Below are 27,174 nucleotides of genomic sequence, written 5' to 3'. Positions count from 1 at the left end.
GAGTAGAGATTGCAGATGGTGCAGAGCGATTGGAAGGGAGAGTAGAGGCTACAGATGGTGCAGAGCGATGGGAAGGGAGAGTAGAGGCTTCAGATGGTGCAGAGCGATGGAAAGGGAGAGTAGAGGCTGCAGAGTGATGGGAAGTGAGAGAAGAGGCTACAGATGGTGCAGAGCGATGAGAAGGAAGAGTAGAGGCTGCAGAGCGATGGGAAGGGAGAGTAGAGGCTACAGATGGTGCAGAGCGATGGGAAGGGAGAGTAGAGGCTGCAGAGCGAGGGGAAGGGAGAGTAGAGGCTGCAGTTGGTGCAGAGCGATGGGAAGGGAGAGTAGAGACTGCACAGCGATGGGAAGGGAGAGTAGAGGCTGCAGATGGTGCAGAGCGATGGGAAGGGAGAGTAGAGGCTGCAGATGGTGTAGAGCGATGGGAAGGGAGAGTAGAGGCTGCAGATGGTGCAGAGCGATGGGAAGGGAGAGTAGAGGCTACAGATGGTGCAGAGCGATGGGAAGGGAGAGTAGAGGCTACTGATGGTGCGGAGCAATGGGAAGTGAGAGTTTCATCTACAGATGGTGCAGAGCGATGGGAAGGGGGAGAAGAGGCTGCAGATGGTGCAGAGCGATGGAAAGGGAGAGTAGAGGCTGCAGAGCGATGGGAAGGGAGAGTAGAGGCTGCAGATGGTGCAGAGCGATGGGAAGGGAGAGTAGAGGCTGCAGATGGTGCAGAGCGATGGGAAGGGAGAGTAGAGGCTGCAGATGGTGCAGAGCGATGGGAAGGGAGAGTAGAGGCTACAGATGGTGCAGAGCGATGGGAAGGGAGAGTAGAGGCTGCAGATGGTGCATAGCAATGGGAAGGGAGAGTAGAGGCTACAGATGGTGCAGAGCGATGGGAAGGGGAGAGTAGAGGCTGCAGAGCGATGGAAAGGGAGAGTAGAGGCTGAAGATGGTGCAGAGCGATGGGAAGGGAGAGTAGAGGCTGCAGAGTGATGGGAAGGGAGAGTAGAGGCTGCAGATGGTGCAGAGCGATTGGAAGGGAGAGTAGAGGCTACAGATGGTGCAGAGCGATGGGAAGGGAGAGTAGAGGCTGCAGAGCGATGGGAAGGGAGAGTAGAGGCTGCAGATGGTGCAGAGCGATGGGAAGGGAGAGTAGAGATTGCAGATGGTGCAGAGCGATTGGAAGGGAGGGTAGAGGCTGCAGAGCGATGGGAAGGGAGAGTAGAGGCTGCAGATGGTGCAGAGCGATGGGAAGGGAGAGTAGAGATTGCAGATGGTGCAGAGCGATTGGAAGGGAGAGTAGAGGCTACAGATGGTGCAGAGCGATGGGAAGGGAGAGTAGAGGCTTCAGATGGTGCAGAGCGATGGAAAGGGAGAGTAGAGGCTGCAGAGTGATGGGAAGTGAGAGAAGAGGCTACAGATGGTGCAGAGCGATGGGAAGGGAGAGTAGAGGCTGCAGAGCGATGGAAAGGGAGAGTAGAGGCTGAAGATGGTGCAGAGCGATGGGAAGGGAGAGTAGAGGCTGCAGAGTGATGGGAAGGGAGAGTAGAGGCTGCAGATGGTGCAGAGCGATTGGAAGGGAGAGTAGAGGCTACAGATGGTGCAGAGCGATGGGAAGGGAGAGTAGAGGCTGCAGATGGTGCAGAGCGATGGGAAGGGAGAGTAGAGGCTACAGATGGTGCAGAGCGATGGAAAGGGAGAGTAGAGGCTGAAGATGGTGCAGAGCGATGGGAAGGGAGAGTAGAGGCTGCAGAGTGATGGGAAGGGAGAGAGCGATGGAAAGGGAGAGTAGAGGCTGAAGATGGTGCAGAGCGATGGGAAGGGAGAGTAGAGGCTGCAGAGTGATGGGAAGGGAGAGTAGAGGCTGCAGATGGTGCATAGCAATGGGAAGGGAGAGAAGAGGCTACAGATGGTGCAGAGCGATGGGAAGGGAGAGTAGAGGCTGCAGAGCGATGGAAAGGGAGAGTAGAGGCTGAAGATGGTGCAGAGCGATGGGAAGGGAGAGTAGAGGCTGCAGAGTGATGGGAAGGGAGAGTAGAGGCTGCAGATGGTGCAGAGCGATTGGAAGGGAGAGTAGAGGCTACAGATGGTGCAGAGCGATGGGAAGGGAGAGTAGAGGCTGCAGAGCGATGGGAAGGGAGAGTAGAGGCTGCAGATGGTGCAGAGCGATTGGAAGGGAGGGTAGAGGCTGCAGAGCGATGGGAAGGGAGAGTAGAGGCTGCAGATGGTGCAGAGCGATGGGAAGGGAGAGTAGAGATTGCAGATGGTGCAGAGCGATTGGAAGGGAGAGTAGAGGCTACAGATGGTGCAGAGCGATGGGAAGGGAGAGTAGAGGCTACAGATGGTGCAGAGCGATGGGAAGGGAGAGTAGAGGCTGCAGAGTGATGGGAAGTGAGAGAAGAGGCTACAGATGGTGCAGAGTGATGGGAAGGGAGAGTAGAGGCTACAGATGGTGCAGAGCGATGGGCAGGGAGAGTAGAGGCTACAGATGGTGCGGAGCGATGGGAAGGGAGAGTAGAGGCTACTGATGGTTCAGAGCGATGGGAAGGGAGAGTAGAGGCTGCAGATGGTGCAGAGCGATGGAAAGGGAGAGTAGAGGCTGCAGAGCGATGGGAAGGGAGAGTAGAGGCTGCAGATGGTGCAGAGCGATGGGAAGGGAGAGTAGAGGCTACAGATGGTGCAGAGCGATGGGAAGGGAGAGTAGAGATTGCAGATGGTGCAGAGCGATTGGAAGGGAGAGTAGAGGCTACAGATGGTGCAGAGCGATGGGAAGGGAGAGTAGAGGCTGCAGATGGTGCAGAGCGATGGAAAGGGAGAGTAGAGGCTACAGATGGTGCAGAGCGATGGGAAGGGAGAGTAGAGGCTGCAGAGCGATGGAAAGGGAGAGTAGAGGCGCAGATGGTGCAGAGCGATGGGAAGGGAGAGTAGAGGCTGCAGATGGTGCAGAGTGATGGGAAGGGAGAGTAGAGATTGCAGATGGTGCAGAGCGATTGGAAGGGAGAGTAGAGGCTACAGATGGTGCAGAGCAATGGGAAGGGAGAGTAGAGGCTACAGATGGTGCAGAGCGATGGGAAGGAAGAGTAGAGGCTGCAGAGCGATGGGAAGGGAGAGAAGAGGCTACAGATGGTGCAGAGCGATGGGAAGGAAGAGTAGAGGCTGCAGAGCGATGGGAAGGGAGAGAAGAGGCTACAGATGGTGCAGAGTGATCGGAAGGGAGAGAAGAGGCTACAGATGGTGCGGAGCGATGCGAAGGGAGAGTAGAGGCTACTGATGGTGCGGAGCGATGGGAAGTGAGAGTAGAGGGTACAGATGATGCAGAGCGATGGGAAGATAGAGTAGAGGCTGCAGAGCGTTTGGAACGGAGAGTAGGGGGTACAGATGGTGCGGAGCGATAGGAAGGGAGAGTAGAGGCTACAGAGCGATGGGAAGGGAGAGTAGAGTCTACAAATGGTGTAGAGCAATGGGAAGGGAGAGTAGAGGCTGCAAGGCAATGGGAAAGGAGAGTAGAGGCTGCAGATGGTGCAGAGAGTTGGGAAGGGAGAGTAGAGGCTGCAGATGGTGCAGAGAGATGGGAAAGGAGAGTAGAGGCTGCAGATGGTGCAGAGAGATGGGAAGGGAGAGTAGAGGCTGCAGATGGTGCAGAGAGATGGGAAAGGAGAGTAGAGGCTGCAGATGGTGCAGAGAGATGGGAAGGGAGAGTAGAGGCTGCAGATGGTGCAGAGAGATGGGAAGGGAGAGTAGAGGCTGCAGATTAGAGGCAGGAGAGTCAGTAGGGCTGTCTGTGGGGATGCTGCAATCCTGTAAGATAACAGCTGGAGGAATTGGGAACCTGGAGGTGATAGATGACAGCACAGAGTGTAAATAACCATGTACCCCCTCCCCCTTTATATAATCTAGTGTCTGCTTTTGGAATCTGAGCGCAGCGCTAATCTGTACCCTCCCATCATACACTGCAAGTTTTCCCACTTCCACAAACACCTCCAACTATTATATAGAGCTGGACACAGTACCGCCTGTATATCAGCTCCTATAATGTATATGTATTATATAGAGCTGGACACAGTACCGCCTGTATATCAGCTCCTATAATGTATATGTACTATATAGAGCTGGACACAGTACCGCCTGTATATCAGCTCCTATAATGTATATGTACTATATAGAGCTGGACACAGTACCGCCTGTATATCAGCTCCTATAATGTATATGTACTATATAGAGCTGGACACAGTACCGCCTGTATATCAGCTCCTATAATGTATATGTACTATATAGAGCTGGACACAGTACCGCCTGTATATCAGCTCCTATAATGTATATGTATTATATAGAGCTGGACACAGTACCGCCTGTATATCAGCTCCTGTAATGTATATGTATTATATAGAGCTGGACACAGTACCGCCTGTATATCAGCTCCTGTAATGTATATGTACTATATAGAGCTGGACACAGTACCGCCTGTATATCAGCTCCTGTAATGTATATGTATTATATAGAGCTGGGCACAGTAGCGCCTGTATATCAGCTCCTGTAATGTATATGTATTATATAGAGCTGGGCACAGTAGCGCCTGTATATCAGCTCCTGTAATGTATATGTATTATATAGAGCTGGGCACAGTAGCGCCTGTATATCAGCTCCTGTAATGTATATGTATTATATAGAGCTGGGCACAGTACCGCCTGTATATCAGCTCCTGTAATGTATATGTATTATATAGAGCTGGGCACAGTACCGCCTGTATATCAGCTCCTGTAATGTATATGTATTATATAGAGCTGGGCACAGTACCGCCTGTATATCAGCTCCTGTAATGTATATGTATTATATAGAGCTGGGCACAGTACCGCCTGTATATCAGCTCCTATAATGTATATGTATTATATAGAGCTGGGCACAGTACCGCCTGTATATCAGCTCCTATAATGTATATGTATTATATAGAGCTGGGCACAGTACCGCCTGTATATCAGCTCCTATAATGTATATGTATTATATAGAGCTGGACACAGTACCGCCTGTATATCAGCTCCTATAATGTATATGCATTATATAGAGCTGGACACAGTACCGCCTGTATATCAGCTCCTATAATGTATATGCATTATATAGAGCTGGACACAGTACCGCCTGTATATCAGCTCCTATAATGTATATGCATTATATAGAGCTGGACACAGTACCGCCTGTATATCAGCTCCTATAATGTATATGCATTATATAGAGCTGGACACAGTACCGCCTGTATATCAGCTCCTATAATGTATATGCATTATATAGAGCTGGACACAGTACCGCCTGTATATCAGCTCCTATAATGTATATGCATTATATAGAGCTGGACACAGTACCGCCTGTATATCAGCTCCTATAATGTATATGCATTATATAGAGCTGGACACAGTACCGCCTGTATATCAGCTCCTATAATGTATATGCATTATATAGAGCTGGACACAGTACCGCCTGTATATCAGCTCCTATAATGTATATGCATTATATAGAGCTGGACACAGTACCGCCTGTATATCAGCTCCTATAATGTATATGCATTATATAGAGCTGGACACAGTACCGCCTGTATATCAGCTCCTATAATGTATATGCACTATATAGAGCTGGACACAGTACCGCCTGTATATCAGCTCCTATAATGTATATGCACTATATAGAGCTGGACACAGTACCGCCTGTATATCAGCTCCTATAATGTATATGCACTATATAGAGCTGGACACAGTACCGCCTGTATGTCAGCTCCTATAATGTATATGCACTATATAGAGCTGGACACAGTACCGCCTGTATGTCAGCTCCTATAATGTATATGCACTATATAGAGCTGGACACAGTACCGCCTGTATGTCAGCTCCTATAATGTATATGCACTATATAGAGCTGGACACAGTACCGCCTGTATGTCAGCTCCTATAATGTATATGCACTATATAGAGCTGGACACAGTACCGCCTGTATGTCAGCTCCTATAATGTATATGCACTATATAGAGCTGGACACAGTACCGCCTGTATGTCAGCTCCTATAATGTATATGCACTATATAGAGCTGGACACAGTACCGCCTGTATGTCAGCTCCTATAATGTATATGCACTATATAGAGCTGGACACAGTACCGCCTGTATGTCAGCTCCTATAATGTATATGCACTATATAGAGCTGGACACAGTACCGCCTGTATGTCAGCTCCTATAATGTATATGCACTATATAGAGCTGGACACAGTACCGCCTGTATGTCAGCTCCTATAATGTATATGCACTATATAGAGCTGGACACAGTACCGCCTGTATGTCAGCTCCTATAATGTATATGCACTATATAGAGCTGGACACAGTACCGCCTGTATGTCAGCTCCTATAATGTATATGCACTATATAGAGCTGGACACAGTACCGCCTGTATGTCAGCTCCTATAATGTATATGCACTATATAGAGCTGGACACAGTACCGCCTGTATGTCAGCTCCTATAATGTATATGCACTATATAGAGCTGGACACAGTACCGCCTGTATGTCAGCTCCTATAATGTATATGCACTATATAGAGCTGGACACAGTACCGCCTGTATGTCAGCTCCTATAATGTATATGCACTATATAGAGCTGGACACAGTACCGCCTGTATGTCAGCTCCTATAATGTATATGCACTATATAGAGCTGGACACAGTACCGCCTGTATGTCAGCTCCTATAATGTATATGCACTATATAGAGCTGGACACAGTACCGCCTGTATGTCAGCTCCTATAATGTATATGCACTATATAGAGCTGGACACAGTACCGCCTGTATATCAGCTCCTATAATGTATATGCACTATATAGAGCTGGACACAGTACCGCCTGTATATCAGCTCCTATAATGTATATGCACTATATAGAGCTGGACACAGTACCGCCTGTATATCAGCTCCTATAATGTATATGCACTATATAGAGCTGGACACAGTACCGCCTGTATATCAGCTCCTATAATGTATATGCATTATATAGAGCTGGACACAGTACCGCCTGTATATCAGCTCCTATAATGTATATGCATTATATAGAGCTGGACACAGTACCGCCTGTATATCAGCTCCTATAATGTATATGCATTATATAGAGCTGGACACAGTACCGCCTGTATATCAGCTCCTATAATGTATATGCATTATATAGAGCTGGACACAGTACCGCCTGTATATCAGCTCCTATAATGTATATGCATTATATAGAGCTGGACACAGTACCGCCTGTATATCAGCTCCTATAATGTATATGCATTATATAGAGCTGGACACAGTACCGCCTGTATATCAGCTCCTATAATGTATATGCATTATATAGAGCTGGACACAGTACCGCCTGTATATCAGCTCCTATAATGTATATGCACTATATAGAGCTGGGCACAGTACCGCCTGTATATCAGCTCCTATAATGTATATGCACTATATAGAGCTGGGCACAGTACCGCCTGTATATCAGCTCCTATAATGTATATGCACTATATAGAGCTGGACACAGTACCGCCTGTATATCAGCTCCTATAATGTATATGCATTATATAGAGCTGGACACAGTACCGCCTGTATATCAGCTCCTATAATGTATATGCATTATATAGAGCTGGACACAGTACCGCCTGTATATCAGCTCCTATAATGTATATGCATTATATAGAGCTGGACACAGTACCGCCTGTATATCAGCTCCTATAATGTATATGCATTATATAGAGCTGGACACAGTACCGCCTGTATATCAGCTCCTATAATGTATATGCATTATATAGAGCTGGACACAGTACCGCCTGTATATCAGCTCCTATAATGTATATGCACTATATAGAGCTGGACACAGTACCGCCTGTATATCAGCTCCTATAATGTATATGCACTATATAGAGCTGGACACAGTACCGCCTGTATATCAGCTCCTATAATGTATATGCACTATATAGAGCTGGACACAGTACCGCCTGTATATCAGCTCCTATAATGTATATGCACTATATAGAGCTGGACACAGTACCGCCTGTATATCAGCTCCTATAATGTATATGCACTATATAGAGCTGGACACAGTACCGCCTGTATATCAGCTCCTATAATGTATATGCATTATATAGAGCTGGACACAGTACCGCCTGTATATCAGCTCCTATAATGTATATGCACTATATAGAGCTGGACACAGTACCGCCTGTATATCAGCTCCTATAATGTATATGCACTATATAGAGCTGGACACAGTACCGCCTGTATATCAGCTCCTATAATGTATATGCACTATATAGAGCTGGACACAGTACCGCCTGTATATCAGCTCCTATAATGTATATGTATTATATAGAGCTGGACACAGTACCGCCTGTATATCAGCTCCTATAATGTATATGTACTATATAGAGCTGGACACAGTACCGCCTGTATATCAGCTCCTATAATGTATATGTACTATATAGAGCTGGACACAGTACCGCCTGTATATCAGCTCCTATAATGTATATGTACTATATAGAGCTGGACACAGTACCGCCTGTATATCAGCTCCTATAATGTATATGTACTATATAGAGCTGGACACAGTACCGCCTGTATATCAGCTCCTATAATGTATATGTATTATATAGAGCTGGACACAGTACCGCCTGTATATCAGCTCCTATAATGTATATGTACTATATAGAGCTGGACACAGTACCGCCTGTATATCAGCTCCTATAATGTATATGTACTATATAGAGCTGGACACAGTACCGCCTGTATATCAGCTCCTATAATGTATATGTATTATATAGAGCTGGACACAGTACCGCCTGTATATCAGCTCCTATAATGTATATGTATTATATAGAGCTGGACACAGTACCGCCTGTATATCAGCTCCTATAATGTATATGTATTATATAGAGCTGGACACAGTACCGCCTGTATATCAGCTCCTATAATGTATATGTACTATATAGAGCTGGACACAGTACCGCCTGTATATCAGCTCCTATAATGTATATGTACTATATAGAGCTGGACACAGTACCGCCTGTATATCAGCTCCTATAATGTATATGTATTATATAGAGCTGGACACAGTACCGCCTGTATATCAGCTCCTATAATGTATATGTACTATATAGAGCTGGACACAGTACCGCCTGTATATCAGCTCCTATAATGTATATGCATTATATAGAGCTGGACACAGTACCGCCTGTATATCAGCTCCTATAATGTATATGCATTATATAGAGCTGGACACAGTACCGCCTGTATATCAGCTCCTATAATGTATATGTATTATATAGAGCTGGACACAGTACCGCCTGTATATTAGCTCCTATAGTAGGAAGGAGTCAGAGAGGCGGCACAAGCAGAGCGTATACACGTAATGTGCGCTTACCTTGCTGGACTCCCGACCATAAGACGCCGCCCGGTCTGCGCTGTTCTCCTGCCTGAAGGCCAGAAACTCAGTGAGGGGGGAGCGGATATCTCCCAATAACTGATCGTCAGGAGCTCCCGTCCCATCATCCTCCGATACACAAATCCCATCGCTGTCACCACTACCTGCAAAGGAGTAAACCAAGTGCTGGACCATCCTGAGTGTGTATACAGCTACACCACGGTGCAAATAACATAAAAACATGCAGCTTTAGTATTATAAGATCTGCTCAGTATCACACATGAAATAATTAGCACCACCTGTGGATCTTTCACCATGTGTCCTCCAGTAATGAGTACACCTGTGCACCAACTAGGAGATATGGAAAACATGCACTGTTAGGGGTGCCGTAATATAGACCATTAATTATTACTGCATAATAATACACCTTCTAGTACATAAAGAGACTGGCTGTAGTGCTCAATATAGAAGTGCGAAATTAAAAGTGCAATTTAAACATAATTGTGCCGTTATACCGCCATTATTAGTACTTTATCTTCAGCTGTTATCGATCGTGAAGTGACCTCGTTTCTTTCCATCCTGCAGGTAAATCCATACCAGGCATTGCTGCAAGTTTATCTTGCATATATATATATATATATATATATATATATATTTGTCATAGGTTGTAGCTGTATAGATCCAGTTCTTAGCTCTGTGGTATTTCTTGTTTGTTTGTTTAATTAAATTTATTGCTACCCATCCAGTGGGTGGGGATTGGGGGTTGTTTTAGTGATTGCATACACATGCTAGGTCTCATTACTTAAGAACCTTTACATGGCTGTAGAAGCCTGGCTGTAGTGCTCAATATAGAAGTGCGAAATTAAAAGTGCAATTTAAACATAATTGTGCCGTTAAACCGAAGTCAAACAGAAGGATAACATGCTAACTGCACCAGAAATCTGAACAACATTTGGACAACGTAACATCATGAAATGAGAGCGCAAAATATTACTTATTCAATACAAACACCGGATGTCAGAATTGCCAGGACATTATTCACTGGATTCTGCTTGCTCATTGTAAGAACTTAACACTGTAGTTGCTAAACTTTGTCCTAGACCTCAAAGCCCACTGTATTCTGCACCAATTTCCGTTTTCTTCTTAGTAAATATGTCTTGTTCCCTAAGTCCTATGCCCTGCCACATGTAATCTAACTTCTAACACTCTACTTTCACATTCATTTTCTCCACCTATTAATCTCCACTTTTACTCCCCTCAATAATAAACTTTTGTTATTGTGCAGACACCTTTTATCCACTGTATTCTCACGTGATTTTCTGCAAATCTCCTGCACTGTCACTCACACTCATACGTTATTCCTTCTTCCAGTCTTCTTCCCCCTAACCACCTCTACCTCACCTTGACCATGTTTTCTTCCACTTCCACCCTCACTCAGTGTCTACCTAATCCTCTGCTCTGCCCCTTTCCTCCACCTTTATCCTTTTCCCCTTGCCTCCTTCACCTTCTCCTTCCCTTATCTCCCCTCCTCTGTCTGCCTTCCTCCCTCTACTCTCCCACTAATACACTTGCATTCTCTTCTAGCCCACCATGGTCCTACTACCCCACTGCTAATCGCTCCTCCAATCCTCCTCTCCATGCCACCTCATCCCACCTCCATACACATCTTGTTAAGCCCCCTGGGTTCCCTTCCCAGCATTGGTGACCACACAATCTCTCCACTCTATTCATCTCGGTCCCCAAAATCAATCTCACATACTCGTTACAGTAATCCTGAAAATCTCATTCACATCTCTCCCATAAACGCTGTCCCTTTATCCTGTGCCCTCTGGAATGCCAGATCAGTCTGTAATAAACTGGTTCCCACCCATGACCTTTTCATCTCCAACAACTTGCATCTCCTAGCCATTACTGAAACCTGGATTTCACCTTCTGACACCACTTCTGCTGCAGCTCTCTCCTCTGGGGGCCTCACCTTCTCTCACACCCCTCGGCCTGGGGGTCGCCATGGTGGTGGTGTTGGCGTCCTTCTATCCCCTGGTTACACCTACCAACTTATACCCCCTGAACCATCCCTTACATTCTCTACATTTGAGGTTCATACTATACGTCTTTTCCAACCAGTACACCTGCGAGTAGCTATCATTTACCGTCCCCCTGGCAATCCCTCCAAATTCCTTGACAACTTTGCTTCCTGGCTCCCTCACTTTCTCTCCTCAGACCTTCCCTCCATTATCTTAGGTGACTTCAATATTCCAATTGATATCCTCACTGAACTCTCTGCTTCCAAAATTCTCACCCTAACATCATCATTTGGTCTCTCCCAATGGACCTCCTCACCCTCCCATGTGAGTGGGCATTCGCTTGATCTGGTCTTTACTCACCGTTGTGATATTTCTGATTATTCCAATTCCCCATTCCCCCTCTCTGACCATCACCTTCTCTCTTTTAACCTATCCCTCTCCCCTTCCCCCCCTCTACCTCCCAAGGCCACTATCACTAGGCGTAACATTGAGGCTATCGACACCGTATCCTTTTCTTCCCTACTTGACTCGCTTCTTTCTCCTTTGCTCTCTCTCTCCTGCGCTGAACAAGCTGCTTCCCTATACAATACCTCCCTTACTTCTGCTCTAGACTCTGTTGCTCCGGCGATCACTACTCACCCTCGCAGATCCACACTTCAACCCTGGCATTCCAAATGCACCAGATATCTGCAAAAGTGTTCCCGAACCGCCGAGCGACAGTGGAGAAGGTCACGCTCTAAGGCAGATTTTCTCCATTTCAAATTTATGCTCTCATCCTACAGTGCTGCCCTTTCCCTTTCTAAACAGTCATACTTCAAGCACCTCATCTCCTCCCAATCCTCAAATCCGCAACGTCTCTTCACCACCCTGAACTCCCTCCTCTGCCCACCCCCTCCCCGCCTTCCCTCCTTGCTCTCTGCCCTTGACTTTGCTTCCTACTTCACATATAAAATTGACTCCATACGTCAGGATATCATATCCCACCAGTCGCCCAGCACTACACCTCCTCCTTTCCCGAGTCATCCCTCCCCTTCCATTTTACCTACACTAACATCCATCTCCCCCGTATCTGGAGAGGAAGTCATGGCCCTTATCCAGTCCCCCCCCCCCCTTCCTCCTCCCCCCTTGACCCTATCCCCTCACGTCTCCTCCGCTACCTCTCTCCCTGTGCCTGTTCCCATCTTGCCCACCTCCTCAATCTCTCCCTCTCATCTGGCACTGTCCCTTCTGCATTCAAACATGCCCTTGTCTCCCCCATTCTTAAAAAACCTACTCTTGATCCTAACACTCTCGCCAACTACCGACCCATCTCTCTCCTCCCTTTTGCATCCAAACTCCTTGAGCATATTGTTTACAACCGCCTTACCAGCTTTCTTTCCTCCCACTCCCTCCTTGACCCTTTTCAGTCTGGCTTCCGTTCTCTCCACTCCACAGAAACTGCCCTCACTAAAGTCAGCAATGACCTCCTTGCTGCCAAATCCAAATGCCACTACTCTCTACTCTTTCTCCTTGACCTTTCTGCTGCTTTTGACACTGTGGACAACCCTCTCCTCTTGCAAATCCTACACTCCCTTGTGAATCCTACGTGAAACTGCCCTCTCCTGGCTATCCTCCTACCTTTCTGATCGATCCTTCTCTGTCTCCTCTCATGGCCTATCTTCCCCCCCACATCCTCTCACAGTAGGTGTTCCCCAAGGTTCTGTTCTTGGACCACTCCTTTTCTCCCTCTATACATCCTCTCTAGGTGAACTCATCAGCTCTTTTGACCTCCATTATCATCTTTATGCTGACGACACTCAGATCTACCTTTCCTCCCCTGACATCTCTCCCTCTCTCCTCACTCGGATCTCCAACTGTCTTTCTGCTATATCTTCCTGGATGTCCCAGCGATTTCTTAAACTTAATATGTCTAAGACTGAGATGATCATCTTCCCACCCTCCCACATAACCTCACCTCCCACTATTTCTTTATCAATTGACGGCACAACTATCTCCTCTAGCCCCAAAGTGCGCTGTCTTGGAGTTATCCTGGACTCCTCCCTCTCCTTTAAACCACATATCCAGAACCTCTCACAATCCTGTCATTTCCATCTTAAAAATATTTCCAGGATTAGACCCTTTCTCACCCAGGATGCAACTAAGATGTTAATACACTCACTGGTCATCTCAAGATTGGATTACTGTAACCTTCTCCTATCTGGCCTCCCCAAATCCCATCTCGCTCCTCTCCAGTCTATCCTTAATGCTGCTGCACGGCTTATCTTCCTCTCCAAACGCTCTACATCTGCCTCCCCTCTCCTACAAGCCCTCCACTGGCTCCCCTTCCCCTTCAGAGCCCAATTCAAGGTTCTCACACTCACTTACAAAGCCCTCACACACTCCTCTCCCATTTACATCTATGACCTCATCTCCCTTCACTTTCCTGGCCGCCCTCTTCGTTCAACAAATGCCGCCTCTCCTGCCAACTGATTACTTCCTCCCACTACCGCCTCCAAGACTTTGCCCGTGCCGCTCCCCACCTCTGGAACTCTCTCCCTCTCCCCATCAGACTCTCCACTTCTCTACAATCCTTCAAACAGGCTCTCAAGACCCACTACTTCATCAACGCTTTCCAGCTCACATCCTAACTTGCTACTACATGCTCCCTCCTCCCTGTCTTCCCCATCTGTATCACACCCATCTGTCTGCTCCTCCCCTTGAGAATGTAAGCTCCTGCGAGCAGGGCCCTCTACCCTCTTGTGCTTCTCCTTACTATATGTTCATCTACCTCTTACTCACCACTAGGACACCTAACACTTGGTGCCTATGCTTTGCTGCTTATGTGGGTGTTATGGCCACCTATGTATCAATGTATATTATCCATGTCCTTGTCCTTCATTGTATTGTAATTTACTGTAAGTCACTTTTTGGATATGTACCTTGTAAGGCGCTGCGGAACACTTGTGGCGCCATATAAATAAACGATAATAATAATAATAATAATATGTACATATATGCCCAGGGCAGTGCTGGGTTCTCCTCTCCTCCCCCCCCCCCCCCGACCACCAGATTCCTGAACTTGGTCCCATGCTCTAGAATGGTGAAATAAAAACATTCAGCTCAGGCAGGACGGCCCTACGGCTGCATATAACGGGTTACTGTGATCGCTGGTCCTGTATATGTCAGAATTATTTCATATTTGCGTATGACGCATATTATAGCTGCATAAGTGCTGATTATCTCTTCATGGCCTGGTCACACTCGCCTGGAACCCCCCTATAGAAAGCCTGTGTTTGCAATGGACTCCTGCAAATGTCCTAATGCTCTGATTGGCTGCAGGTTGTTCTAGTCCTGTGACTGCTCTAATGCTCTGATTGGCTGCAGGTTGTTCTAGTCCTGTGACTGCTCTAATGCTCTGATTGGCTGCAGGTTGTTCTAGTCCTGTGACTGCTCTAATTCTCTGATTGGCTGCAGGTTGTTCTAGTCCTGTGATTGCTCTAATGCTCTGATTGGCTGCAGGTTGTTCTAGTCCTGTGATTGCTCTAATGCTCTGATTGGCTGCAGGTTGTTCTAGTCCTGTGACTGCTCTAATGCTCTGATTGGCTGCATGTTGTTCTAGTCCTGTGACTGCTCTAATGCTCTGATTGGCTGCAGGTTGTTCTAGTCTTGTGAGTGCTCTAATGCTCTGATTGGCTGCAGGTTGATCTAGTCCTTGGAATGTTCTACACTACTGATTGGCTACAATGGAGAATATATATATAAGATGACAGAAGTGTGAGCAGTTGGGGCTATGAGGATATATCTACCAGAGGAGGCCCTTTGGGTGAGGATAAGTCTTTGAATTCCAGAGTTAGAAGTAATCATGGCTTAGTGAGAGAGACAGTATGATGTCCCTTTCCCAGAATACATGTAACGTGTCCTTATATTGTATAATAATGATCCTGATTACAGAGTCCTGATTACAGAGTGGGGTATACAGAGTCCTGATTACAGAGTGAGGTATACAGAGTCCTGATTACAGAGTGGGGTATACAGAGTACCGGGACTGCCGGGAGCCTCACGAAAATCAGGAGCCTCTCCCGGCCCCTCACAAGGTCAGGAAAGTCTCCCGGATTGGCTGCCGGCCTCCCGTGTACCCCCATGCCTGCACGCGAAGGTGGGTGGTCTAGGGGTGCGATGACGCAATTCACGCTGAATCGCAGCCCCGCCCCCTGCTTTATAATGCCGGTAATATCGCCACTATAAAGCGGGGGTCGGGGTCACTGTTGTGCTGGTACACCCCCTGTGCAGCCCACTTCAGCCGCCCCCACCCCCCCCGCTGCGCTGACCTCCTGGGCTACCAGAGTGTCAGTAAGTATGGAGTAGGGGGATGTCAGTACAGAGACTATAAGACGCATAGATTATGGGGTACAATTACCAGGAGTCGTGTCTGCTCTCAGAGTACAATCTCCGGGGGGTTTGGCCATTTTTTTGAATATGGAAATTTACTAAAGTAAAACTCTGGAGAGAATAGAAATAATTGCACCGTCTGGTACTTTCCATCGCCGGGAATACAGCCAGGGGAATACAGCCAGGGCAATACAGCCAGGGCAATACAGCCAGGGGAATACAGCCAGGGCAATACAGCCAGGGCAATACAGCCAGGGCAATACAGCCAGGGGAATACAGCCAGGGCAATACAGCCAGGGGAATACAGCCAGGGGAATACAGCCAGTAATACAGCCAGGGGAATACAACCAGGAATTTACCAAGAATCGGGATTAGAATCACTGGTGTCATTTAAGCAAACTCAGTACAAAATAGAGGTTTTAAATACAGCCCTTGTGAGCAGTGTGTTTAGCAGAACCATAGACAGATCCGTGTAATCCGTGCATGCTTCTGCCTGTGATAAAGCAAATAAAGGGTTCATTTTTTTTTCTTAAGTGACATGGCCCCCCTCCCAAAATCTTACCAAGCTCTGGGCTCCACTAGCCGGGGTGTAATGCCTCAGACAGGGGACCCTCTCACCAGGTCACCCCGGCCACAGCATTAACACCCCAAACTAGCCAGCCCAGGCCAGGGATCCCAGGGGAGGTGAGGACCCCCCTAATAAAGGGGGCCCCCCTCTCCTGAGCACCCCACTTCTGGGCTGAAGCCTGGGGCTCTTCCCTGCACCCCTGGGCGGGGCAACAGTGATAATAATAATATTGTTTTTTTACAGTGGGACTACAGGTCCCAGTGTGCCTGCATTTTGGCACTTGTAAAACTACAAGTGCCAGCAGGCGGCCAGCACCAGTATACCCACTGTAAAAAATAAAAATAAATAAATAACCATAGTACACACTGGACAGGAGGAGCGGCCTGCGCCAAGGGGCAGGAGCGTAATATTTCATTTCATTTTTTTTTTTAGCCAAAAACTGGGATGTTACCGGAGAAGGGAATCGGTCACACCGGGGACAAGGTGAGTATAATGTGAGTGTTATTTCATGTAATAAACTTTTACTGGCTACGGTGTGTGTGTGTGTGTGTGTGTGTCCGGTGTGTGTGTCCGGTGTGTGTGTGTGTGTGTGTACGGTGTGTGTGTACTGTGTGTGTGTGTCCGGTGTGTGTGTCCGGTGTGTGTGTCCGGTGTATGTACGGTGTGTATATGGGGTGTGTGTACTCTGTATGTACTGTGTGTGTCCAGTGTCTGTGTGTCCGGTGTGTGTGTACTGTGTGTATGTAGATCTACAAGTGCCAAAGGGTGGGCATGCAGGGCAGAGCCGTAACTAGACCTTCTGGTACCCCGTGCCAGAGAGAGCATTGGCGCCTCCCCCTCCCCATTTTTTAAATAGGGGCATAGATGCTGGGGATGAAATAAGAGGAAGCTACAAGTGAAAATGATACAAAACAGGAAAAACTGACAGGCCCAAACAGCGCCCCCTGCCCTGCGGTGCCCTGTGCCATGGCACTTGTCACACTACCCTAGCTACGGCCCTGATGCTGGGACCTGTAGTCCTACTGTAAAAAATTATATTACTCTATTATTATTATTATCACTATTACCCCTGCACCCACCACCCAGGGGACAATGGGGCCCAACGGGGGTTTCCTCTGTACCCCTGTGGGCCAGTCCGGCCCTGTATCCCCTTATGTACTGATTGATACAATGTTACCATTATGCTGAATGATAAGATTTGTATTTAATATTTTGCAGGAACTGCAGTTCTATTTTAGTCTGAATTGTAATATTGTAGCAATACATTGAATAATACAGCTCTTGAGTATATATATATATATATATATATATTTTTTGGTTGTTACAAGTGCAGAAATATGTATATATATATATTTTAGCATTGGTTGTTTATTGCGATTTTTTTTTTGGCAGTATAACTCATATGTCAGCTGCTGGTGATATACTAATACCCCCTGGTTAGAAAGCGCTCCACTGTTTTGTTTTTTGGTTTCCTTGGGATCCCCGGCCTGGGCTGACTAGTATGGGGTGTTAATGCTTTGGCAATGGTCCCCTGTCTGAGGCATTACACCCCAACTACTGCCAGTTTTCTCCGTATTTTTAAAACCAGGACAGGCTCACAGAGCCCAGTGCTGGTTCAGTAAATACAGGGACCCCTACACATTTTGTCCCCCCGTATTTTTTGAACCAGGACTGCCTCACAGAGCCTGGGGTAGGTTATGCTTTTGAGGGGGGACCCCACAGTTTCTTTTCTGATTTTTACACTTTTTTTAAATTCTCTTTTTTATTGAGACATTGGGCCTGATTCAGACCCACTCGCAAGCGGCTGTCCGCTCGCAAGTGGGTCGATGTTGTGCACTGAGCATGCGCATGACGGCGGGAGCTCCGTCGTGCGCATGCGTCAGACGCGACGAGCGAAGGACTTTCCTTCGCTCGTTGTGTCTGATCAAAGGGGGCGTGCTGTCGATGTTGATTGACAGCACGCCCCCTTTGGTGGGCGTGCCGGGGGCGTGCCTCCCTGACGGTGACGTTCCCAAGGGAACGCCTACCGTCAGAAGCCGGCCCACTGACATCACTAGTGATGTCAGTGGGAGTGATTTTGGCTCTGATAGAGCCAAAATCACTCCGGGCCTTGCGGTTGAAAAACTCAACCGCAGGCTCCGGCTCGCAGTGGCGATGGTCGCGATGGTCAAGACCATCGCGGCCATCAAACTGCACGCTCGTATAGGCTGTGGGTGGTGACCCACAGCTATACGAGCGTCCAGGAGGACGCTCCATAATTATGGAAGGCGGCCCTCATTCAAAGCGTGCGCTCTGCTCAGAGCGTACGGCTCTGAATGAGGGCCATTGTTTGCTCTGATACATATTGCATTTTATATTACAGTACATAGAAGGATTTATAAACAAATATAACAATTCCATATACAATATGTCATAGAGTCTAGACATTGAAACTCTGCGCTTACAACTCTTATATTAATTTGTTGCTTATAAAAATATGAGAACATTTTTGGTTAATACACAAGAAAGTAGAAATGAGCTGGTTTTCCTGGGGACCTGGGGACAAGAAGCCATCTGACCCTACATCTCTGATTTTTACACTTTTATTAACAATACACACATGTAGCCTCCACGGATCACGCTGACATGTGCAGGCTGCATGTACGGATGTGTTAGGCTGCGGTCAGACACAGGGCACTCGGGGAGAAACACGATCACATACACCATCTAAAAACCCGACTCTTAGTAAATGTCAGTGTATCAGCTGTGGAAAGTCTCCCGTGTCCCTGCGATGCTGTGCGTGTTACACTTGGGCAGTCTCGGAGCAGACACGACTCTTAGTAAATGTCAGTGTATCAGCTGTGGAAAGTCTCCCGTGTCCCTGCGATGCTGTGCGTGTTACACTTGGGCAGTCTCGGAGCAGACACGACTCTTAGTAAATGTAAGTGTATCAGCTGTGGAAAGTCTCCCGTGTCCCTGCGATGCTGTGCGTGTTACACTTGGGCAGTCTCGGAGCAGACACGACTCTTAGTAAATGTCAGTGTATCAGCTGTGGAAAGTCTCCCGTGTCTCTGCGATGCTGTGCGTGTTACACTTGGGCAGTCTCGGAGCAGACACGATTCTTAGTAAATGTCAGTGGATCAGCTGTGGAAAGTCTCCCGTGTCCCTGCGATGCTGTGCGTGTTACACTTGGGCAGTCTCGGAGCAGACACGATTCTTAGTAAATGTCAGTGTATCAGCTGTGGAAAGTCTCCCGTGTCTCTGCGATGCTGTGCGTGTTACACTTGGGCAGTCTCGGAGCAGACACGATTCTTAGTAAATGTCAGTGGATCAGCTGTGGAAAGTCTCCCGTGTCTCTGCGATGCTGTGCGTGTTACACTTGGGCAGTCTCGGAGCAGACACGACTCTTAGTAAATGTAAGTGTATCAGCTGTGGAAAGTCTCCCGTGTCCCTGCGATGCTGTGCGTGTATACACTTGGGCAGTCTCGGAGCAGACACGACTCTTAGTAAATGACCCTTATAATCAGAAGATGATGTGATAGATATATTGCCAGAGAAGATGAAATGTGCTGCAGGATTAACGTCACCTACTTTCCAGCTCGTCCATTTCCGGCCACAATATGTTCTGCCTGGATTTTGCGGGACCTTTGTCTGTTTCAACCATGGGAGCACATTCCTGCACAAGAGAGCGAAAGAGATTGTTAGCTCACATGGCAAGCACACACACACTTCCCACTGCTGGATCTCACTGCATTCAGTTTCTCATATGAATGAAATATTTCCCTCTATATGTTTTGTCTATATATAATCTATATGTCTAACTTCCAGTGTACTCTATATCTTAGGGATAACGCTGCGGTGGTGACTGGGTTTTGTGGCCGTGTCTTACGCATCGTCCTGTCTCTCCATCTGTTGTGAGACTACAATTCCAAGCTGACCATCCAGGGCTTATAGGGCATGCTGGGACTAGTAGTTAGCCTTAGAGCTGCAGTTTTAGGGATATCCCGATTCCCACAGCTCAGCAATTGTGAATGAGCTCTCCTGGCGGACACAGATTACTGTACCTGTGAAACCTGGCCTGCATGACCCATTACTGAACCAAAATACACTGTAATCCTAATCCGACAAAAATCCCAACATTGTTATAAATTTCCTGAACATGTCTCTCCCGTGTGTGTGTGATCGCAGCACTGAGCGGGCACCGGGGTGACTAAGGGGCATATGTATCAAAGCTTGATGTGAGATAAAATTGTGAAATATATATCACCAACCAATCAGCTCCAAACTATTATTTCTTAAACACAGTCTGCAAAATGTAAGTTAGGAGCTGATTGGTTGGTGATATATGTCTCACAATTTTATCTCACATCAAGCTTTGATACATAAGCCCCCTAGTGTCACCGTAACTGACGTCCTGAGCTGCCCGGTCACCCGTAGACCTATTTCTGTAATGAGGAAATCATTGATTGCCGATACACAGTGACAATGGGAGGAGAACGCGGTGCGCGGTGTGCGCTTAGCCTCTAATTACAGGACTGTTCCCACAAGGTGATAATAACGCCATTATTACTAATCCCACTATAGCGCCCGCACATACAGTAGTTACACTAGTGCTAACCCCCTGATTTATACGGAGAAACATCTTTATAGCCTCTATGTGTCTGTACGTAATATATGAACCAAGGATTTCATCATTTATCACCTTCCTGCCCTGGTGAAATGAATGTAACGTGAGCAACTAATAATATAAACAGCTAATACAGTGCGCACGTGAAGCTGCCGCTCCTGACTATGGGCCTGATTCAGAGCCGGATGCTCTGAACGAGCGCCCGCTCTGAATCAGGGTGTTTGTTGTTGTTGTTTTTTTTGGTGCGTCCTCCTGGTCGCTCGCATAGCTGTGGGTTACCACCCACAGCTTATGCGAGCGTCCATGATGATGGTCGCGATGGTCAAGACCATTGCGACCATCGGGCTTGCGACGAGACCCTGCGGTAGGGTCTCGCTGCCGCAAGCCCTGGAGTGATTTTGGCTCTATCAGAGCCCAAATCACACCCACTGACATCACTAGTGATGTCAGGGGGCCGGACCCAGACGGCAGGCGTTCCCATGGGAACGCCTCCGTCTGGCAGCCATGCCCCCGGCACGCCCACCAAAGGGGGCGTGCTGTCACTCACCATCGACAGCATGCCCCCTTTGGTGCGGGACCCCGAGCGACGGCTTCCCCGTCACTCGCTGGGTCTTGCGCATGCGCACGACCGAGCAGCCTCCGTCGTGCGCATGCGCATTTGGGTACCATCGACCTGCTTGCGAGCGTCCTGCGCTTGCGAGCGGGTCTGAATGAGACCCTATGTACTATACCTATAAAGAAGGAATGTAGTAGAATATAAGTATTCCAACAACAGAATTATACTATACAGCGAAATATTAATCATTATAAAAAAAATCTTTAAATATATGTTATAGACAGTATAATGTGCGAGAATACAGCATCGAGTGAATGACAGAAAATTAGCGACACCTCTGGCTGACAGTAATTTCTTGTTGGATACTTTTGTATCTATAAAACCCTACAGCAAATGTATCAGATATAAAAAGAAGAGATACATATTTATAAACACACAGTGACTATACTAACACAGACTTAAGGTGCGTACACACGGAACGAGTTTTTGAACGAGTTAACTAGAACGACTTAAATCGTTCATTTTTGGGGGTTAATGATGAACGATAATCGACCATGCGCGCTCCCATTTGTAGTTCATCGTCCATTCTGACTGTCCAACATAACGATTTTTGTTCACAAAATCGTTCTTGTTGTACAGAATGAACGATGAACGATGTCCATTCACTGTATGATGATTAAACAATCGTTCATGAAAATCGTTGACAAAATCGTTCATTAATTTAGTAACCAACGATTTTTGTAAACTAATTTCAGTCACTTTTTCAAGGGAAAATCTGAACGAATATAGGGCTTCATTCAGAGCCGCTCGTAAGCGGCCGCTCGTTCGCACTGAGCGATGTTCGCACAACTGTGCGTGCGTACGGATTGTTATACGCATGCGCGAACCAGTCAGTGCGGCCGAAAATTGTTTGTTCGCTAAATAGCGAATGCCTGCTACTTTGAGTGACAGGAGGAGGCGTATGTGGGTGGTAACAGGGGAGGGTGCTTGAAAACGGGGAGTGGAGATCAGAACGCAGGCATGCTTAAAGGTCAAAACGGGCGTTTTATGGGTGTGCATAATTAATACAGCAGCGTCACTGACCACGTCACTGGGTTATTTTATAGTCAGAACTGCTCCCAAAATAGCGGTTGAAAAAACCAACCCCAAGAATAGCGAACAGTTCATACGCTGTACGATGTACTCGATTAATCTAATAAATAGCGGACATGACGTATGATGCGAGCGGCCAGGGGGCGTATTTTTCAAAATTACAACCGCAAGATTTGCTCGCTCGTTCAGACATAGAGGTGTGAACAGACCGCAATGAGCGAACGGATCATTTGAATAGCCACCCCTTGTTTTTGAACGAACGACCGCAAATAGCCAGCTGCTCTGAATGAGGGCCATAGTTAACGAAAATTGTTGGTTACTACACACGTTACGTGTGTACGCACCTTTATAATTACAGACAGCACTCAGCTTTGGGTTTAAACAACTTTATTCACTTCATACATTTATTTTCTTTATCACTTTATACTTCTATCATTTTAAAAAATTATATTTCGCTTGATGACCTTATTTAAGGGTATATAATTCTCATATATAAATATTTCTTGTCATTTATAATAGTAGAGTAAGACCCTGGTACAAAAGATATTGGTCTCTCTAAGGCATACCTAATATGTATATATGTACATGTTACCTGAGGATGTGAGAGCACCTGTCATGTCCTGTGGTTATATACTGTATGTAATGTTACCTGAGGGTGTGAGTGCACCTGTCATGTCCTGTGGTTATATACTGTATGTAATGTTACCTGAGGATGTGAGTGCACCTGTCATGTCCTGTGGTTATATACTGTATGTAATGTTACCTGAGGATGTGAGAGCACCTGTCATGTCCTGTGGTTATATACTGTATGTACATGTTACATGAGGATGTGAGTGCACCTGTCATGTCCTGTGGTTATATACTGTATGTAATGTTACCTGAGGATGTGAGTGCACCTGTCATGTCCTGTGGTTATATACTGTATGTAATGTTACCTGAGGATGTGAGTGCACCTGTCATGTCCTGTGGTTATATACTGTATGTAATGTTACCTGAGGATGTGAGTGCACCTGTCATGTCCTGTGGTTATATACTGTATGTAATGTTACCTGAGGATGTGAGTGCACCAGTCATGTCCTGTGGTTATATACTGTATGTAATGTTACCTGAGGATGTGAGTGCACCTGTCATGTCCTGTGGTTATATACTGTATGTAATGTTACCTGAGGGTGTGAGAGCACCTGTCATGTCCTGTGGTTATATACTGTATGTACATGTTACCTGAGGATGTGAGCGCACCTGTCATGTCCTGTGGTTATATACTGTATGTAACTGTTACCTGAGGATGTGAGCGCTCCTGTCATGTCCTGTGGTTATATACTGTATGTACATGTTACCTGAGGGTGTGAGACCACCTGTCATGTCCTGTGGTTATATACTGTATGTAATGTTACCTGAGGATGTGAGTGCACCAGTCATGTCCTGTGGTTATATACTGTATGTAATGTTACCTGAGGATGTGAGTGCACTTGTCATGTCCTGTGGTTATATACTGTATGTAATGTTACCTGAGGATGTGAGTGCACCTGTCATGTCCTGTGGTTATATACTGTATGTAATGTTACCTGAGGATGTGAGTGCACCTGTCATGTCCTGTGGTTATATACTGTATGTAATGTTACCTGAGGATGTGAGAGCACCTGTCATGTCCTGTGGTTATATACTGTATGTACATGTTACCTGAGGATGTGAGTGCACCTGTCATGTCCTGTGGTTATATACTGTATGTAATGTTACCTGAGGATGTGAGTGCACCTGTCATGTCCTGTGGTTATATACTGTATGTAATGTTACCTGAGGATGTGAGTGCACCTGTCATGTCCTGTGGTTATATACTGTATGTACATGTTACCTGAGGATATGAGCGCACCTGTCATGTCCTGTGGTTATATACTGTATGTAATGTTACCTGAGGATGTGAGTGCACTTGTCATGTCCTGTGGTTATATACTGTATGTAATGTTACCTGAGGATGTGAGCGCACCTGTCATGTCCTGTGGTTATATACTGTATGTACATGTTACATGAGGATGTGAGTGCACCTGTCATGTCCTGTGGTTATATACTGTATGTAATGTTACCTGAGGATGTGAGTGCACCTGTCATGTCCTGTGGTTATATACTGTATGTAATGTTACCTGAGGATGTGAGTGCACCTGTCATGTCCTGTGGTTATATACTGTATGTAATGTTACCTGAGGATGTGAGCGCACCTGTCATGTCCTGTGGTTATATACTGTATGTACATGTTACCTGAGGATGTGAGCGCACCTGTCATGTCCTGTGGTTATATACTGTATGTAATGTTACCTGAGGATGTGAGTGCACCTGTCATGTCCTGTGGTTATATACTGTATGTACATGTTACCTGAGGATGTGAGTGCACCTGTCATGTCCTGTGGTTATATACTGTATGTAATGTTACCTGAGGATGTGAGTGCACCTGTCATGTCCTGTGGTTATATACTGTATGTAATGTTACCTGAGGATGTGAGTGCACCTGTCATGTCCTGTGGTTATATACTGTATGTAATGTTACCTGAGGATGTGAGTGCACCTGTCATGTCCTGTGGTTATATACTGTATGTAATGTTACCTGAGGGTGTGAGTGCACCTGTCATGTCCTGTGGTTATATACTGTATGTACATGTTACCTGAGGATGTGAGCGCACCTGTCATGTCCTGTGGTTATATACTGTATGTACATGTTACATGAGGATGTGAGCGCACCTGTCATGTCCTGTGGTTATATACTGTATGTAATGTTACCTGAGGGTGTGAGTGCACCTGTCAAGTCCTGTGGTTATATACTGTATGTAATGTTACCTGATGATGTGAGTGCACCTGTCATGTCCTGTGGTTATATACTGTATGTACATGTTACCTGAGGATGTGAGTGCACCTGTCATGTCCTGTGGTTATATACTGTATGTAATGTTACCTGAGGATGTGAGAGCACCTGTCATGTCCTGTGGTTATATACTGTATGTACATGTTACCTGAGGGTGTGAGTGCACCTGTCATGTCCTGTGGTTATATACTGTATGTACATGTTACCTGAGGATATGAGCGCACCTGTCATGTCCTGTGGTTATATACTGTATGTAATGTTACCTGAGGATGTGAGTGCACTTGTCATGTCCTGTGGTTATATACTGTATGTAATGTTACCTGAGGATGTGAGCGCACCTGTCATGTCCTGTGGTTATATACTGTATGTAATGTTACCTGAGGATGTGAGTGCACCTGTCATGTCCTGTGGTTATATACTGTATGTACATGTTACCTGAGGATGTGAGTGCACCTGTCATGTCCTGTGGTTATATACTGTATGTAATGTTACCTGAGGATGTGAGTGCACCTGTCATGTCCTGTGGTTATATACTGTATGTAATGTTACCTGAGGATGTGAGTGCACCTGTCATGTCCTGTGGTTATATACTGTATGTAATGTTACCTGAGGGTGTGAGTGCACCTGTCATGTCCTGTGGTTATATACTGTATGTACATGTTACCTGAGGATGTGAGCGCACCTGTCATGTCCTGTGGTTATATACTGTATGTACATGTTACATGAGGATGTGAGCGCACCTGTCAAGTCCTGTGGTTATATACTGTATGTAATGTTACCTGATGATGTGAGTGCACCTGTCATGTCCTGTGGTTATATACTGTATGTACATGTTACCTGAGGATGTGAGCGCACCTGTCATGTCCTGTGGTTATATACTGTATGTATCTGTTACCTGAGGATGTGAGTGCACCTGTCATGTCCTGTGGTTATATACTGTATGTACATGTTACCTGAGGATGTGAGCGCACCTGTCATGTCCTGTGGTTATATACTGTATGTAATGTTACCTGAGGATGTGAGCGCACCTGTCATGTCCTGTGGTATATACTGTATGTAATGTTACCTGAGGATGTGAGCGCACCTGTCATGTCCTTTGGTTATATACTGTATGTAATGTTACCTGAGGATGTGAGAGCACCTGTCATGCCCTGTGGTTATATACTGTATGTACATGTTACCTGAGGATGTGAGCGCACCTGTCATGTCCTGTGGTAATATACTGTATGTACATGTTACATGAGGATGTGAGAGCACCTGTCATGTCCTTTGGTTATATACTGTATGTAATGTTACCTGAGGATGTGAGAGCACCTGTCATGCCCTGTGGTTATATACTGTATGTAATGTTACCTGAGGATGTGAGTGCACCTGTCATGTCCTGTGGTTATATACTGTATGTACATGTTACCTGAGGGTGTGAGAGCACCTGTCATGTCCTGTGGTTATATACTGTATGTAATGTTACCTGAGGGTGTGAGTGCACCTGTCATGTCCTGTGGTTATATACTGTATGTACATGTTACCTGAGGATGTGAGTGCACCTGTCATGCCCTGTGGTTATATACTGTATGTAATGTTACCTGAGGATGTGAGTGCACCTGTCATGTCCTGTGGTTATATACTGTATGTACATGTTACCTGAGGATGTGAGTGCACCTGTCATGTCCTGTGGTTATATACTGTATGTAATGTTACCTGAGGATGTGAG

General features: G+C 46.4%; 1 protein-coding gene across 1 annotated transcript in view; it reads right to left on the bottom strand.

The window, feature by feature from the left end:
• Positions 1-27,174, bottom strand: part of LOC148442427 (kinesin-like protein KIFC3) — a 448,407-nt gene that overhangs the window by 358,686 nt on the left and 62,547 nt on the right. The window contains exons 2-3 of the mRNA XM_088463959.1: positions 19,929-20,013; positions 9,399-9,562 (exon numbers count right to left, since the gene is read on the bottom strand). Of these exons, the coding sequence (XP_088320085.1) occupies positions 9,399-9,562; positions 19,929-20,013 (249 nt within the window). The remainder of the gene's footprint in view (positions 1-9,398; positions 9,563-19,928; positions 20,014-27,174) is intronic.

This window comes from Taudactylus pleione, unplaced genomic scaffold (genome assembly GCF_031769625.1).
Source record: "Taudactylus pleione unplaced genomic scaffold, aTauple2 ptg001525l, whole genome shotgun sequence".
Lineage (NCBI taxonomy): Eukaryota > Metazoa > Chordata > Amphibia > Anura > Myobatrachidae > Taudactylus > Taudactylus pleione.
Note: the sequence above shows the minus strand (reverse complement) of the source record. Positions and strands in the feature narration are given on the sequence as shown.